This window comes from Camelus ferus, chromosome 11, assembly GCF_009834535.1.
Source record: "Camelus ferus isolate YT-003-E chromosome 11, BCGSAC_Cfer_1.0, whole genome shotgun sequence".
NCBI lineage: Eukaryota > Metazoa > Chordata > Mammalia > Artiodactyla > Camelidae > Camelus > Camelus ferus.
The window spans coordinates 42,278,180-42,294,777 of NC_045706.1; the positions used below are offsets into that span (position 1 = coordinate 42,278,180).

The window sequence follows — 16,598 nt, forward strand, 5'->3', positions numbered from 1 at the left end:
ACAAACAAACAAGCCAACAAACAAGCTCAAAGAAAAAGAGATCAAATTGGTGGTCACCAGAGTCTGGCAGGAGGAGTAAGGAGGAAGAATTAGATAGAGACGGTCAAAAGGTACAAACTTCCAGTTATAAGATAAATACTAGGGAGGTAATACACAACTTGATAAATATAACTAACACTGCTGTATGTTATAAATGAAAGTTGTTATGGGAGTAAATCCTAAGTGTTCTCATCACAAGGAAAGAAAATTTTTTTTCTATCTCTTTAATGTATCTATGGTGAATGTTCATTCAACTTACTGCGGTCATTGTTTCAGGATGCAGGTAAGACAAATCATTATGCTGTACACCTTAAATGTATACAGTGCTGTATGTCAATTATATAGCAATAAAACTAGAAGAAAAAAATGTCTATTTCATACTGCCATCTCCTGCTTACTTAGAGAAAAAAATCTTGATGTCAGAGGTCAAAGACAAAGAATTTTACAGAGCTGAAAGAGGCCTTGGAGAGGGTCCAAAGACCTCACTGAAAAAATGATGAAACTGGAGTTTAGAAGGCTCATGTGATTTGAACAAGAATCCATAGCTAATCAATGACAGGGGTACAGCCAAAGCCAGCTCAGCATTCTTCCCAACTCAGAAGTATTTCCACTGGCACCTGAGTATTTTTTCTAGAAATCAAAATATCAGTTAAAAAGCACCCGTGTACCTTTATTAATATCTCAGAGCTTAAATAGTTTTATGAATTTATGGCAGATGAAAATACAGCATTCACGCTTATTTTGGTGTTGAAAAGTTGAGAGCAAATTATTTCATTCCTACCTTCAAAGCCAGGGTATTCCTAGACTCGATTTACACAGCTTTAAACCACAATAGTGCCATGTTTCACCAATAACAAGTGGGGAAAAGCGACCGCTTCCAATAACTGGAAGAGACCATTAAGTCACACCCACTCAAACCTGATACGTTAATATTTAGCTCTTTCTGTTAACAGGCAAGTTCTCCAAGACGATTGCTCCTCAGCACAAGTTTCAATTCAAGAGATTAATTAAATCAAAGGACTGCTCTCAAGGGAGATTTCTTATGAGGCTTCAGGTCTTTTACTCTGCAGATGGGACCTCTGGAACAAAAGTCAGCTAACTCACAATATGAACCAGTGGCTCCAACCGTTGGGACCTGTAAAAATTTTTTTATAAAGGGAGGAGAGCTTTATCATCTAATTGCCAAGTTTTTATTTTAACAAGTAACGTCATTTTTAATGTAACAGCCACCTATTACCATTTCATTAGAGAAGAAGGAGGAACTAGTGAGAAGTCCTATGTGAAGGAGTTCACAACGCCTGGGGGTAAAACTGAACAGAGGTGCTCAAACCCAGATCTGCCAGTACTCACAACATGCAGCAAGCCTGTTGGCTACAATGACTCACTAGATTAATCTGGGGATAGGTGTACTGACTCATTGGCAATTTGAAAGCCTTTGGAGGAATTAATGACAAAAAAAAGGAGGAGGGGGGAAGGACACTGTTAAATCTTCTCTGAGTACAAAACCACAGAACAAAGCTCAGAAAAAAAACTCTTAAAATACGCCGCCTTCTTCTTTAAGGAAATGGCGGTGATAATAGATGATTACTACATTAAAAAAAAAAAAAAGACTTTACTTGTTAAAATAAAAACTACAGATCTCCCTGCTGTATCAGCAACTCTGTTGTCTGAAAAACAGCCCCACCCTTCTCCTTGAACTTGAAGAGTGACATCTCAGAGAAGAGTGCTTTCTCTCATCTTAAAACAACACAAGGCCATGATCGCCCTCTAGTTCAGGTACTTCCCATTCCTACTGTATCCTTCAGGGATCAACCAGAGAAACAGAACCCAAAGAAGACATATATTAAGAGACTGACTGCAAGGAACTGGCTTTGGCGGTGGAGGGGCCCTGCTGGGCAAGTACAACATCCCCAGGACAGGCTGTGGGGAAGGGCAGACCATGGGGAAGGGCAGGCCATGGGGAAGGACAGGCTGGAAGTCTCTGGCACAGGCTGAACCTACATCCACGGGTGGAATTTCTTCCTCCGGAAAAGCTCATTTCTGCTTTTAAAACCTTTCAACAGATGGAACCAGATCCATCTAGATTACTTAGGATCATCTCGCTTACTCAAAGTCAACTGATGATGGACTTTGAGCACATCTATAGAATGCCTTCAGAACAACACCTACATCAGTGTTTGAACAACTCAGGAATGGAGCCCAGCCCAGAGCATCACCATCCCTCCTCCTCCAGGCAAATGTGCTCCATCAGAACGCGTCACCTGCAGTGCACGTGGGGACTCTGCATGGACAGCTCTCTCCCACCCGTCCCCCCTGCACAGTCCCTCCTCCCACTCCTCAGCCTATCTACATAAAACTCCAGAGATTTTGTTCTTGCTATTCTTGGTATTTGGGGTGAAGTCTCAAAGCGTCGCTACCCTTCTTTCTTCCTGTCTCTTCCCTGAGACCTCAGATCCCTTATAGCACAGATGATGTCTTCCATCTTGAGCTCCCTCGCACAGAGAAGAGGAGACTCTCTGCATATAAGTAATGAGGGTGGGCTTGTTCACCAGGCGTAACTCAGGGAGGCAGAATTCTTGATACTCAGCTTTAATCACCCCAAGGATCACCTGGACAAATAATTCAGATAAGAGGAACAAGTATTTGCTCCTCAGTTACTCAAGTTTCAAAGACAAAGAAGATTATCAGGAGTGTAAAGTTAAAACTTGTGTGTCTTTGCACAGTTTCAATATGCTACTCCGTCCAAATCTAGGTTTGGCAGGGACAAGGGGTGGGCCTTGTAGATCCAGATGCTCAGGTACAATCTTGACTAAGTTCCAGCTCTCCCTCCCACCCGGCCCCCTAGAAATGACTTCGTCTCCAAGCTGAAGGGTCCCTTTCTTTCACAGAGTCTACAGTTTGGTTGGCACTGCTTGGGAAAGTAATTTTATTTATGGGTGACTTTTATTCTCTAATAACTAATATTTGTTGAGTACCTACCATATGCCAAGCACCATCTCAACTATTCTATGTAACAGCCATATACGGTAGGTACTTTTATGATCTCCAATTTAAAGATGAAGAAACAGACTTAACAGGTCAGGAAAACCAGAGCCTGGGTGTCACTCTTCCTCTTAGAGAATGTGCGTCATCTTAGGTCACTGAACCTTAAGGACACTCACGCCTACTTCAGCGTGCTATTATAAGAATCAGCTAAGATCAAGTAAGTGAAGGTGGCTGGTACTGAGCCAGGCACACAAGGGACACTATTCCAACTAATAGGACAAGTACGTGAAAAGAAGAATTTTTATGTTGCTTGGCAGATGCATTTATTCTGCTGCACTTGCTCAATGAGAACTCTCCAGAGGTCGGATCACAGAACTGGCCAAAGATGACACCTACCAGGTCATCTCCGGACAAAACGGGGTAAACTCACATTTCTCAGTTATGACATGGCTTGCTTACATCAGAATCATCTGGGCAGTTAGTTAAAATGAAGATTCCCAGAACCACTCTCCATCCCCACCACATGGCTCTGATGAGCAGGAAAGTGACTTTTTAGACAAGCTCAGGTAATTCATAAATACTCCTGAATTTAAGAGCAACTGTATATATATATATACATGAGCCCAATTTTAATCAAAAAAATATATAAATTAATTTTTACCAAAAAGGTGTTTTTTCACCAGGACTGGGGTCACTGGGTACAATTTGTTTGTCATAATTTACATGGCATAAACAGTGACACAATGAAGCAGAAATCTACAGGAGTTCCCTTTATAAATAAGTCAAAGCCAGCTGAACATGGGAGAATTATCAAAAAGTGTAAGGTTGAAATCTAAGCAAAAAGGGCATAAGCCAGTGGTAATTCCCAACTGAAAATCATTTTGGGGGCTTTAAAGAAATTCGCATACATGAGCCCCATCAAAGACTGACTGAATTAGAATGTCAGAGGGTCAAATCCAGGCATTTATATGCTCAAAGTTTTTCTGTAAATGATTCTAATTATCTCCTTGGTTGAGAACTACTGATAACCATCATGAGAAGTGCTTTTTTTACTTCCAAGGTAGTACTGATCTGTTTGTTTCTGTGTAGAACACAGTTGTCAACAAAGCAGAAGATGAATGTGGCTCACACAGTGCTTGACACCTCCTGCTAAACCTGTGTCACCAGAGTTTTCAGTATTTGTCCCTTCATTCATGCTATGAGGAGCCAAGGGAGGCCAACATCACGTGTGTTCAGTGGACACCAGCTAAAGTACACACGCACATGCCCATGAGTGGCAGGTCTCCAGCCGTCGTTTTTTCTCACCGCTTCCTCATTCTGGAACCCTTTGGTCTCCGTATTCTATGCTTATCTTCAAGCCCCTTGATTAGCTGGTCTTAGTGTCTCCTCATCTACCTGCACGAGGTCCCTCAGCTACAGAGTGATAGAGCCAGGACTTGAATGAGCACTAACACTGCCCTAGTATTTGTTCACTCCCTGGAACTCCGGTGGGATGCGCACTCTCTCCAGCCCACCGAGCGGGGCTGGCCTCGTGGGCACATGACCAATGCAGTTGCAGAGGGCTCAGATCTGAGCAGGGCTGTGCACTCGGTTTACTATTCTGCTGTTGCTGTATTGACATTCTTCATTTTTTCAACAGGAGGTCCTGCATTTTCATTTTGCACCTACCCCTTATATAGCTGGTCCTGCCTACAAGTGAAGGGGGCTGCTGGTGGCCCTGAGACACTGGTCATCCACCTAGGAACTTGGAGAAAGTGGAGATTCACAGTTCAGTTTTCAGAGTCTGAGCCTCAGTTCTGACCAATAACCCACCCATCCTTACAAAGATCTCCACTTCCCTGAACCCTCAAGTCCTACCTCCAAAGGCTGCGTGAAAACAAGCTTTGTTCTCCAGGTATGTGCTAATGGAAACAGCTTCTCAATTACCCTTAGACCCTTGCTAGAAGGCAAGGTAATTGCATTTCTGTTTAACTTTGTATTTGCTAATAGAAATTATGACTAACCGGAGAACATTTAAAATTCTCTTCTCTTCTCACCAGATCATTTTCTAAAAATTATACCTTCAAACATATCAATCATCATCCACTTGTATTTTGACAGCTTTACAAACAATCCACATTTTGAAAAACTTTTTCAAACAAATCTTGGCAAACGTTTCCTGTTTTTCTTAAGCTCATAATGATTGTTATTTTCATTTGTTTAGTTATGTTTAGTTATCTTATCTGACGTGGCCAGATGATCCAGCATTGTTTTTTGAGTCTTGTTTTTAAATTAACAAGGTAATATGCCATTTGGAAGCAACAGTTTTTGTTTTGTTTTGTTTTGTTTTGTTTTGATAAATCTCCTTTCATGATCAGGAAAGGCGACATATTTAAAAGAAGGAATGGCCAATGCATTTGTTTGGAAATCATCCTAGAGCTAAAAAATACCTTATAGATCACACATTCAATGTTCTTATTTTCCCCATAAAAACAGAGATTGTGATTTGCTCAATGAATCATGTCAAGTTCATAGCACAGAGGAAGACTCCAGGGCTATGTCTCAGAGCATCTGTTCTCAACCAGTTTCAATTAAATCAGACTGATGATCATTAAATATTACTGCAGAGTTCAAACCATGACTCCGGAAATTGAAGTGTATGATTTTAATCCTTCAAAAAAATAAAAATAAAGACGCCTTTACTGTCCTCTTTGAAGATGGTAAGAATCACTATTATATCATACTTGATAAGTGTTTATCAAGAATACTTCTTTTGAATACTTTATATGAAAGTTACGTAAAATCCACATGTCATTATATATGATACTATATTTAAATCCTTAATGACACCATCATTGTGATATGTCGAATTTTTCTTATGAAGGTGACACAAATGTAGGACATGCAATTTGATCCCAGTATATCTGAATCAGAGAGGAGTCACTATGAATCACAGAGGAACTGTTCCCAGGACTGGTGAACATCATTTGGTCCTTTGGTCATCAGCATTCATTGGCTATACCTGGCTCCCTGCCCTCATATCCCTGTATCATTCTTATTCATGGAAGTATGTAGACTGTAGACTAAGTCTCTTCAGGCTAGAAACGATGTGTTTGCTGTTCAGCCTATCATATCCACAATCAGGCACACTGCCTGGCACACAGTAGCAGATAAATGAATAATGAAATAAATGAATGGTTGAATATCTCATGGAATTCCTGTATTTTCACACAGATTTATTACAGTGAGAGAGTGGTTTATCCTCTTCATGAAGACAGGAAAGTATGTGTTGTACTTAAAAAAAAAAAAAGCCTCCTCTGCCTCACACAGTGTTAATGATGCGGCAAACGTAATTAGATGATTAATGAGTGAGAGTGAAGAGACACATAAATTAAGCCACTTACTTGCCAGCAAACCAACTCCACTTGCAAGGGATCCGATCCAGGCTGTTTTCCCTTTCCCTTCACCAAACGCGTCCAGCCATTCTATATACAAGACGCCAACAGCTAACGGGGACCCGTAACACAAAAACTGAGTGACGAAGGAGACGAGTACAATCACCCAGCCCCATCCACCATCAGGGGACCTTTTGAATTCCATTGTCATGTGAGATCAAGGAGGTGTTTCTCTGTAGGTCCTAAGCAAAAAGAAAAAGAAAAGAAAAGCATGGTCAAGAGTGTAGTAAGGCATGATATTCTGGATCAAAAACAACTCCTCCTAAATTAAAACATCAAAAAATGTTCTTTAAAAATATACAAGGAAAAGGATAAAATATCACTGGCAGATCAAATTAACTTCAAAATCTTTATGATTTGAATAAGTAATACATCCACACATAGAGCTGGGCTGAACCTTCAGAGCTGCCCTGAGTTGGGGGTGAGGAGCTGGCCCTTCACACCATCATGTTGATCATTCACTGAATGCAGGCCACCCGGCAAGGGGGCGTGACCTTAGGTGAGGGGACTCTTCAAAGGCAATCATTAGCCATGGGGGCTGTCATCTGAAGGCCAACTGTCATCACCTTCAGCTACTGAGGCAAGAAATCTTTCATTCCTAAAGGGTGTCTGGAGGAGAACTGGCAGCACAGCACAAGGTTCACTGACTGGAGTAATCTTCCACGGTGTCTTTATGAATATACAAGCAAGACTGAGCAAACAGTCTTAGCTTTCCTTTTTTCAAAAAAAAGTGGATCCTGTACATTCTATTCCGTACCTTGGTTTATGCACTTAATATCCTTGGAAATGCTTCCTATCAACACATAGAGAGCATTTTTAGTCTTTTTTTTTTTTTTCAAACAAACACCCACAGCTATATAAAGGTTTGTCTGTTTTCCTTATTGATTAGGCAAACCATAATTCAAAAATGAAAAAAAAAATGACAAAAAGTATACAGTCTTCATTCATTTCCCACCTGACTTCCATATCCTCCACAGGAAACCAACATTTCTTGTTTCTTTTATATCCTCCTAGAATTAATTTATGAATACATAAGCTAACTCAACTACAGATTTTCTCTGATTTTTTACACACAAAAAATAGCATGTTATATACACTGGTATGGTTCTTGCTGTTTTTTCACTTGACAAAATACCTTGATCTTTCACATCAATGCATAGTAACCTTCCTCATTCCTTCTTTCAGCTACACTGTGTTCCAGTCATTCCTAACTGTTTAACCAGTTCCCAGTGGCTTCCAATGAAAAACAATGCTGCAATGAATAACCTTACCAACACACGTATCTTTCTGCATATATGCATATCTGACAGGAATTGCTGAGTTGATTACAAATGTATCTTTCTGTTATTAGTATTAGCAAACTGACTTCAAGGTATTAAACCAACTTCTATTATCCTCAGCAGCTTTCAGTGTGTTGTGCAACTTTTGGATTTTTGCCAATTTGCTGGCTTTAAGTATTTCATTATAGTTTTAACCTGCATTCCTCAGCATTCTCTGAATGATGTGTGTTGTTTCATAGGTGAAAAACCATCTGTAATTCCTGTCTAATTCTTGGGTGTATACAGGCGTTTCTGGACTTTCTTTTCTGTTCCTTTGATCTGTCTATTGACTCACAATTACCACATGAGTTAAAATCATGTCTTTCTCTTTTTTTTTAAGTTTTTAAAAATATAGTTTACATTCCAGTGGGAATAGTTCTTTATCTCCTTCTCCATCACTGCACACTTTTCTATATTTTCTTGGCTCTTCTTGGTTACTTTTTTATATGACCTTCAGAATCAGTCTTTCTGGTTTTAAAAGAAATTTGATGGTGTTTTCACTAGGGCCGAGTTAAACTCATACATTGATTTAAGGAAAAACACTCCTTTTATGATGCTGATGTCTGTCTATCTTTCACTTCTTATCTTTCCATTTGTTCACATCTACTTTGGTGTTCACAGTGTTTAAATATTTCCCCAACATCTCTTTTTATTTTATCTTTAGATATTATATCCTTTTTGCTAACATTTTAATTGGGCTTAATTCTTTTATTTGTTTTCCATTTATATGTGAAAAAGCTATTAACATCTGTATGTTAATTTTGGATTCCACTACCTTACTGCAAAATCTCTTGTTTGCAGTAGATTTGGGGATGATTCTCTTGGGTACATACAATATATAATACAATACAGTTATATGACCATCTATAAACAGTGATAGTTTTACCCTCTTACTTCGAATTTTTGTGCTTCTAATTTCTTCCTTTTGCCTTTGCATGGAACAAGGCACCCATAACAATGCTTAAATAACAAGAGTACACATCTTTGCCTAGTTTCTAACTTTAGTGGAAATGCCTTAAGGTGCCATGGTGCTGTCTCTGAGGCTTAGATAAATTTCACAGTTAAGAAAAAAAGTTTCTACTTTTGAGTGCTATTATAAAGAATGTTTATTGCATTTTCTCAAATGCATTTCCAACACATAATCATAGAGATGATTTTTTTTTTTAATTTTCAATGTAATAAAATCTGTATTTTCTACTATTAAACCATCCTTGAGTTAGTGGGGTAAATCTTCCTTGGTTCATGCACTATTTTTTTATGTAAGTCTACTTCAGGGGGGTGGGGTTTAAATTCATAAGTGAAATAAATCTATTTTTGTTTTTAATTTTGACGAGGTTTTGGTATCAAAATGATATTTTTTAAAAATTTGAAAATCTTCGTTCTTTCTAAGTTCTGAAACAGTCTACATACCCATGGATTTGGAGGCCCAAGGCCTGAACTTCCTGCCCCTAAGGGGCCTCCCACTTAGTCGTCCACGCCTACATCTCTTCGCCATGCCAGGTTTACAGTCAGGTTCAAGGGAGTCTGCTTTGCCCACAGATTTTGCCAAACTATCCCCTTGGCTCTGGTTTCATCAGATAACAGGTAAAAACAGTAGGAGTATCATTCATCCATTCATGCGCATCCCTAATTAGATGGTGAAGCATTTGGCTGTCTTAAGAAAATCATAATTACACCCATCAATTTACCTGGGCTTCAGCGAATTTCTTCAGTTTGACATTCAAAGCACTGGGCAAAAATCACGTCACCATCTGCCGCAGGCTTTTGTACAAATTAACTTTCAATATTTCATAACTGAAAACTGAAAAGATGTTACAATTTGTGAACAAAACTGTAGAGTCTAAAAGCCAGTCTCGCCAGTTCGCCAAGGTCGGAGGCACGGAGCGGGGTGTTGGCAAGGAGGGCGCGCCGTGTGCATGCTGACTGGGGCCTCTTGCGGCTTCCGCCAGACGCTGGCCCAGTTCCTGGCCCTGCTGCTGCCTCCTGGCTCCGTGCTGGTCCTAAGCGGCCGCAACGACGAGGCGCTGCGGCAGCTGGAGGCCGAGCTGGGCTCCCGGAGGCCCGGCCTGCGCCTGGTGAGGGTGCCCGCCGACCTGAGCGCCAAGGTGGGCTTGCAGCAGCTGCTCGCCGCCGCTGTGCGAGCTCCCCAGGGCCGAGGGCATGCAGTGAATGCTGCTCGTCAACAACGCGGGCACTCTTGGGGATGTGTCCAAAGGCTTGGTGGGCCTGGCTGACTCAGCTGAAGTGAACAACTATTGGGCTTTGAACTTGACCTTCACACTCTGCCCGACTTCCAGCAATCTGAAGGCCTTTCTGGACAGTCCTGGCCTCAGCAGGTTAACATCTCATCCATCTGTGCCCTGCAACCCTTCAAGGGCTGGGCACTGTATTTGCAGGGAAGGCTGCAGGTAACATGATGTGATGTTTCAGGTCCTGGCCACAGAGGACCCGAGTGTGAGGGGGCTGAGCCCCAGGTCCCCTGGACACAGACATGCAGCAGTTAGCCCAGGAGACCTCCATGCACCCAGACCTGTGAGAAAAGCTGCAGGAGATGAAGACAAAGGGGAAGCTTGTGGACTGCAGGGTATCAGCCCAGAAACTGCTGAGCATGCTGCAGAAGGCCAAGTTCAAGCCTGGAGCCCACGTTGACTTCTACAGTGAATAAGCTCATGCCCTTGGCTTCCTGGGGCTTTCTGCGCCTCCCCACATCCTGCCACAGCGGCACTGCCAGCTCTGCCCTCAGATCCAGCCAGCCATGAGGGCCCCAGTGGCTGAAGTTTCCATCTCAGGAGTCTGTGTTGACCACCCTGAGTTAGGAGTAGGCTTGGGAGAGACATGTTATGGGTTTTGGTGTTCTCCCACCCCAGGAGTAGAATTTTAGGGATGAGAAAAGCAGGACAAGAAGCTAAAACGTTGAAGACAGGAGGTTGGGTTTCCTGCCCATGGCCAGTCCAAGGGGAGGAGGACGCTGAGCTAGTATCCAATAGGAGGGCCCATGTGATTCACAGACGGCCGGAAGGGGAGGGAAGACAGCGCAAGTCCCGGCCCACAGGGACGCCCCTTGCTCAGGGTAGCAGGACCTTCTGTTAAATTTCATGTCCTCGGTCTGATGCTTCTTCCCTCCAGAAACTACCATCCATCCGCCACATGGGGGAAGCGGTTCTGAGAATTTATGTACACATTAAAGGCAGATACAAATAAAATGTGGATTGGCAAAAAAAAAAAAAAAAAAAAAGCCAGTCTCTCAGACCACATGATTGTGTGAGCAGACAGACTCCTCCAAACTTCCAAATATCGAAATCCTTTGAGGTAATCAGATATGCCCCTTCATCAGCCGTTTACTCTCTCTAGTATCTAAGCTATTGCAAAAAGTAAATAATATAATTCCGGTCCTTTAATGACAATTTAGTACTACTTCCTGTTTAGAACCCCTTTAAAAGAAAAGATAGTCTTCTAATTCCCTAAACTAGATAATATGTAATAGCAATAGCTAAACAGCTAATGAGAATAAAAGGTTGTGTAAAAACAAATGCATAAGAGATTGTCCTTCATTTACATGTTCAAATTATAGCACTCCCGGAAAAGTATACATTGGTACAGGCAAAGCACCAGAATCATAAATAAAGCCAGTATTTCCTGGAGGGCAGGGAGAGGAGAGTGAAAGAGTGAGGAGTATCTCCTTTGCCAGTTTTCAGACTGAAGTAGACAGAAATGCCTTTATACACCAAATGCCTTCGCCTAGCCTTGCCCTGCCTTGGGTGACATTTCAACACATAGGACAGGAGCCAGAGAAATTCTTCTCACAGTCAATATTTGGGAAAGCAAACCTTTGAAATACAAAGCTCCCATATGTATCAACTCAGACTAGAAAGACGAGTTTTTACAAAGAGTTGGCTAACAGCTTCTGACCTTTCATTGTCTCACAGTTTGAGAGACACGTAGTCTCAATAGAACATGGTGAAAAATACCATTTAGTGATTTCTTGTTTTCTGTCAGGGCGATACCTTTCTCCTACAGTTTCTGCTATTCCTCAGATGTCTCACCTGCTGTTTCTCTCACAGTCTATGTTCTTCTGTAAGGGGATTTCACAAATAGAGTAGCCTTCATTTCCTCCTCCTTTTGTAATGGCACCCAACTTTCTTTGAGGTACTTGGTCTTCCTTATGGGTAGATGGTTGGTGGGACAGTTAATCAAGGTTCCTTGCTCTTGACCCATGGAGCAGAACCTGATCCAAGCAAGGCCAGTAGGACCCCTCTCCCAGGATCCTAAATTGTGAATGAAATGCTCTAATAAAAGATAGCTATTTGGAGTTGACTGACCTCAGTGGTTACTTCATTAAAGAAACCCTCTGTCAGTTCCTACTATCTTGGCTCCCTAGGGATACCCAAGCCTAACTTCTCCCCCTTCCACCTCATTGTATGAGCTAACCTAGTAAATTATTTTGTTAAGTTAGCTGGTATTCATGTCTTTTAAGTGCGACAGAATAAACATATTGTGAGTATGCTGTAATTTCACGTTGATTATTTTAACTATTCATACCCCATTTGATCCTATTTGGGCCAAAGGTTAAGCTTAGGAGTTTAATCTTTGACAACAAAACATAGGAAATATAGATACGCGATACCTTTTTGTTTCTGAAAATTTCTTCTTATTAATCCTCCTTCTTTATACTTCATGATGCAATATGATAAAAATATCTCCCCTGGCATTCTTTTAAATAAAAAGTCTAAATTAACTGAAATTTCTGCTAAACCCACTTATCCTAATATTTACAGAAATTCAGCATTCTAAAAGCGGGATCTTTATTCTAAAGGTTTTTTGATAATTTTCAATTTAAATTACATTGCAGTAGATACCAAGGGAAATCAGAAGAACTGTAAGACATCACCCTTGCCATCTAGGCGCTTATAACCCACTAAGGAAGGTAAGATATGGGCACAAAAGAGCACATGGTTGAGTGTCAAAGACATGGGTGGATATTAAACATCTAGGAGTCAGAGGGAAGTGAAAGCAGTCAGGGCAGGAGCAGGAGTAAAGTCCTTGCAAAGAAGGTTGGTTCTAAAGAACAATGCAGAGATTCATCAATGGGTGGCTTAGGCAAGAGGATCAACATAAACATGGGTGTGGAATTAGGGACAGGCCTAATAGATTCGGTGTGAAGTGAAGAGGGCAGATCTTACAGGGCTCACAGAGGAAAACAAGATTAGAAAGATGGCACTCTCCACTGAAATTGCAGAAGAAAGTGCCTCAAAAAGCCTGTCTATTGCCCCAAGGTAGGATTATTTTCACACTTTATGGGATAAATCCTGGCATTAATAACATTTACAATATCCAAGTGGTAGAATTTTTTTCCCCCTAAAAAATAGTAAGATCTATAAGTCCCAGAAGATGTTGTCTTGTTTGGACTAGTGTTCCATGAGTATATTCAAAGTTTGGGGTTCTTACTCATATAATTGTATAAAAGTATGCTTCTAAGAAACACATACATTGTAGTATATTCCAGTACACCCTCTGAGAATTGGGAATCTTTTAACCTGTGTTAACAAACTAAGACTCCAAAATTCAAAATTAGAAGCCATTTTGAGAGACCATTTGAAAAGCACTGCAATTTAAGGGCAGTTCTGCCAATCTACAGGGTCTGACAGAATATCACAAAATTAACTTGAACTTATAATTTAAGTGTATTTCTTATCTTTAACTTAAAAGTTAAATATGTTCAGGAGAGGGGCCAAGATGGCAGAGCAGAAAGACCCTGAGCTCACCTCTCATGAGCACAGCAAAATCAAAACTATCTGCAGAACAACCATCGATGAAAAAAACTAGAATCTACCAGAAAAGACTTTCTACAACTGAAGACAAGGAAGGAACCTCAACAAGATGGGTAGGAGGGGTGGACTAATGATATAATCAAATCCCATACCCCTCGGGTGAGCAGCCCACAAGCTGGAGAATAATTATAATGCAGAGGTTCTCCCACAGGAATAAGAGTTATGAGCCCCACATTGGCTTCCTTAGCCCAGTGGTCTTGCACCAGGGAGACAAGCCCCCAGAGCATTTGGCTTTGAAGACCAGCAGGGTTTGATGTCTGCAGACCCCCAGAACTGGGGGAAATAGAGACTTCATCCTTAAAGGGCACACAAAAAATCTCACTGCACCAGGACCTAGAGCAAAAGCAGTAACTTGATAGGAGCCTGGACCTGACCTACCTGCTGGTCTTGGAGAGTCTCCTGGAGAGGTGTGAGGTGGCTGTTGCTCATGCTGGGAACACAGACACTGGTGGCAGACATATTTGGGAACATTCCTCACCATGAACACTATTTGAGGCTGCCTTGGATATTGAAAGCCAGTACTGGTGCTGGCAGGCACTATCCTGGGATCCTCCTTCTAGCTCATTAGAGCCAAGACCTGGCCCCACCCAATAGCCTGTAAGCACCAGTGCTAGGATGCCTCAGGCCAAACAACTAACTGGGTGGGAACACAGCCTCACCCATCAGCAGAGAGACTGCCTAAAGACTTCCTGAGCCCACAGCCACCTCTAGACACGGCCCTGCCCACTAGAGGGCCAAAATCCAGCTCCACCCACCAGTAGGCAGGCACCAGCCCTTCCCTCTAGGAAGTCTGCACTAACTTCTAGACCAGCCTCACCCATCCTGCAGCCTGTGGATCTAGCCTGTCCACAACTGGCCAGACCTACCCTGGGACCAGCTGTGCCCTGGCCTTGTCCACTAGGAGGCCAACATAAGCTTCAGGATACCCTGGACCCTATACCCTACTGTGTCAGAAACTACCCCCACCCCCTAAAATGATCTGAAACAAGCTCTAGGACCTAAGTCCAGGAAGTGCAGAGAGTCCACATAGGATTAACCCAAAGAGGAGCACACCAGGACACAGTGTAATTAAAACGGCAAAAATTAAACATAAAGAGAGAATATTAAAAGCAGCAAGGGAAAAGCAACAAATAACATACAAGGGAACTCCCATAAGGCTATCACCTGATTTTTCAGCAGAAAATCTGCAGGCCAGAAGGGAGTGGCACAATGTATTTAACACAATAAAAGGGGAAAAAGCTACAACCAAGAATACTCTACCCAGCAAGTTTCCAATTCAGATTTGATGAGAAATCAAAAGCTTTACAGACAAGCAAAAGCTCTGTTAAAAAATAGACAAATAAACCTAATTACCTCCCACACCAAAAACAAAAAACAGACAAACAAAAGCTAAAAGAGTTCAGTACCACCAAGCCAGCTTTACAACAAAAGTTAAAGGAACTTCTCCCGGTGAAAAAGAAACAGCTACAAGTAGAAACAAAAAAAAAATTATGAAAAAAGCTCCAGTGAGCTTTTTAGGAAATCATCCACATACAAAGCTAGTAGGAAGGTTAAAAAACAAGAGTAGGAAAATCATCTATATCCACAATAAGCAGTTAAGGGATACACAAAACAATTAGATGTAAAATATGATATCAAAAACAGTAATCATGAGGGGAGGAGAGAACAAATGCAGGGTTTTAAAAATGCACTTGAAATTAAGAGATCAGCAACTTAAAACAATCATGCACATGTATAGGCTGCTATACAAAAACCTCATGGTAACCGCAAACCAAAAATCTGTAATAGATAAATACACAGAAAAGAAAAAGGAATCCAAACATAACACTAAAGATAATCATCAAATCATAAGAAAACAAAAGAAGAAAGGAGGGGGAAAGACCTACAAAAACAAATCCAAAACAGTTAACAAGATGGCAATAAGAACACACAAATTGATAATTACCTTCAATGTAAATAGGCTAAATGCTCCATTAAGAGACACAGAGTAGCTGAATGGATACAAAAACAAGGCCTGTGTATACTGCCGCCTACAAGACTCACTTCAGATCTAGAGATGCATACAGACTGAAAGTAAGGGGATGGAAAAGGTATGCCGGGAATATGGAAATCAAAAGAAAGTCAGAGTAGCAATATTCACATCAGACAAAATAGACTTTAAAATACAGACTGTTCTAAGAGACGAAGAAGGACACTAGATAATGATCAAGGGATCAATCCAAGAAGAAGATACAACAATTGTAAATATATATGCAGCCAACATAGGAGCTCCTCAACACATAAGGCAAATATTGACAGACATAAAAGGAGAAACTGAGCAGTAACACAGTAATAGTAGGGGACTTTAACATCCTACTAAAAAACCCCAACGAACTAGTGAATAAACAAAAAAGAAGCAGACTCACAGATACAGAGAACAAACTAGTGGTGACCAGTGGGGAGAGGACAGGGAGGGGAGTTACAGGGATAGGGGAGTGAGAGGTACAAAGCACTGGGTATAACACAGGCTTAAGGATGTACGGTGCAACAAGGGGAATATAGCCAATATTTTGTAATAACTGAAAATGGAAAATAACCTCTAAAATTGTATTAAAAATTTACAAACTAAACTAAATAAAATGCCTAACAGTGTCAAATTTTTTTTCAAATTAAACATATTCCACATATTATAAACCTCCCTTGGAGAAGAAAGGAGAGCATGAAATAAAATCAATCATAATAATATTATTCAACAAAATGAGATTATCATTGGTATAAAGGATAGTGTATCTCCTAAAGCTAGAATTTGTTTTGTTAAAGGGAACAGAGAGTTAAGTAAACTCTAAGACATTTCCTTTGGAAAATGAAAAGGATTGCTGATGAAAGTCTACCTTTCACTCATAGTAAACTTCTAAGCTCCAGCGTCTTAGACTGCATTCAGTTCTGTTCAAACGATGCCAATTCTCTGTTATTTCCTCAACTCTACACTGGCTGAAAATTTCTATTCTCCCGGA

General features: G+C 41.0%; 1 protein-coding gene and 1 pseudogene across 5 annotated transcripts in view; one reads left to right on the plus strand and one right to left on the minus strand.

The window, feature by feature from the left end:
• Positions 1-16,598, minus strand: part of SLC16A9 (solute carrier family 16 member 9) — a 46,545-nt gene that overhangs the window by 18,952 nt on the left and 10,995 nt on the right. For 2 of the 5 annotated variants that reach the window (XM_014557303.2, XM_006182356.3), the window contains exon 2: positions 6,408-6,640. In XM_014557303.2, coding sequence (XP_014412789.1) covers positions 6,408-6,609 — 202 coding nt within the window. In that variant the 5' untranslated portion in view covers positions 6,610-6,640. Of the gene's footprint in view, positions 1-6,407; positions 6,641-9,465; positions 10,456-13,983; positions 14,745-16,598 lie in introns of those variants that run through there. The other 3 variants (XM_032491457.1, XM_032491458.1, XM_014557304.2) reach the window with 3 other exon arrangements.
• Positions 9,190-10,474, plus strand: LOC102512527 (annotated as a pseudogene).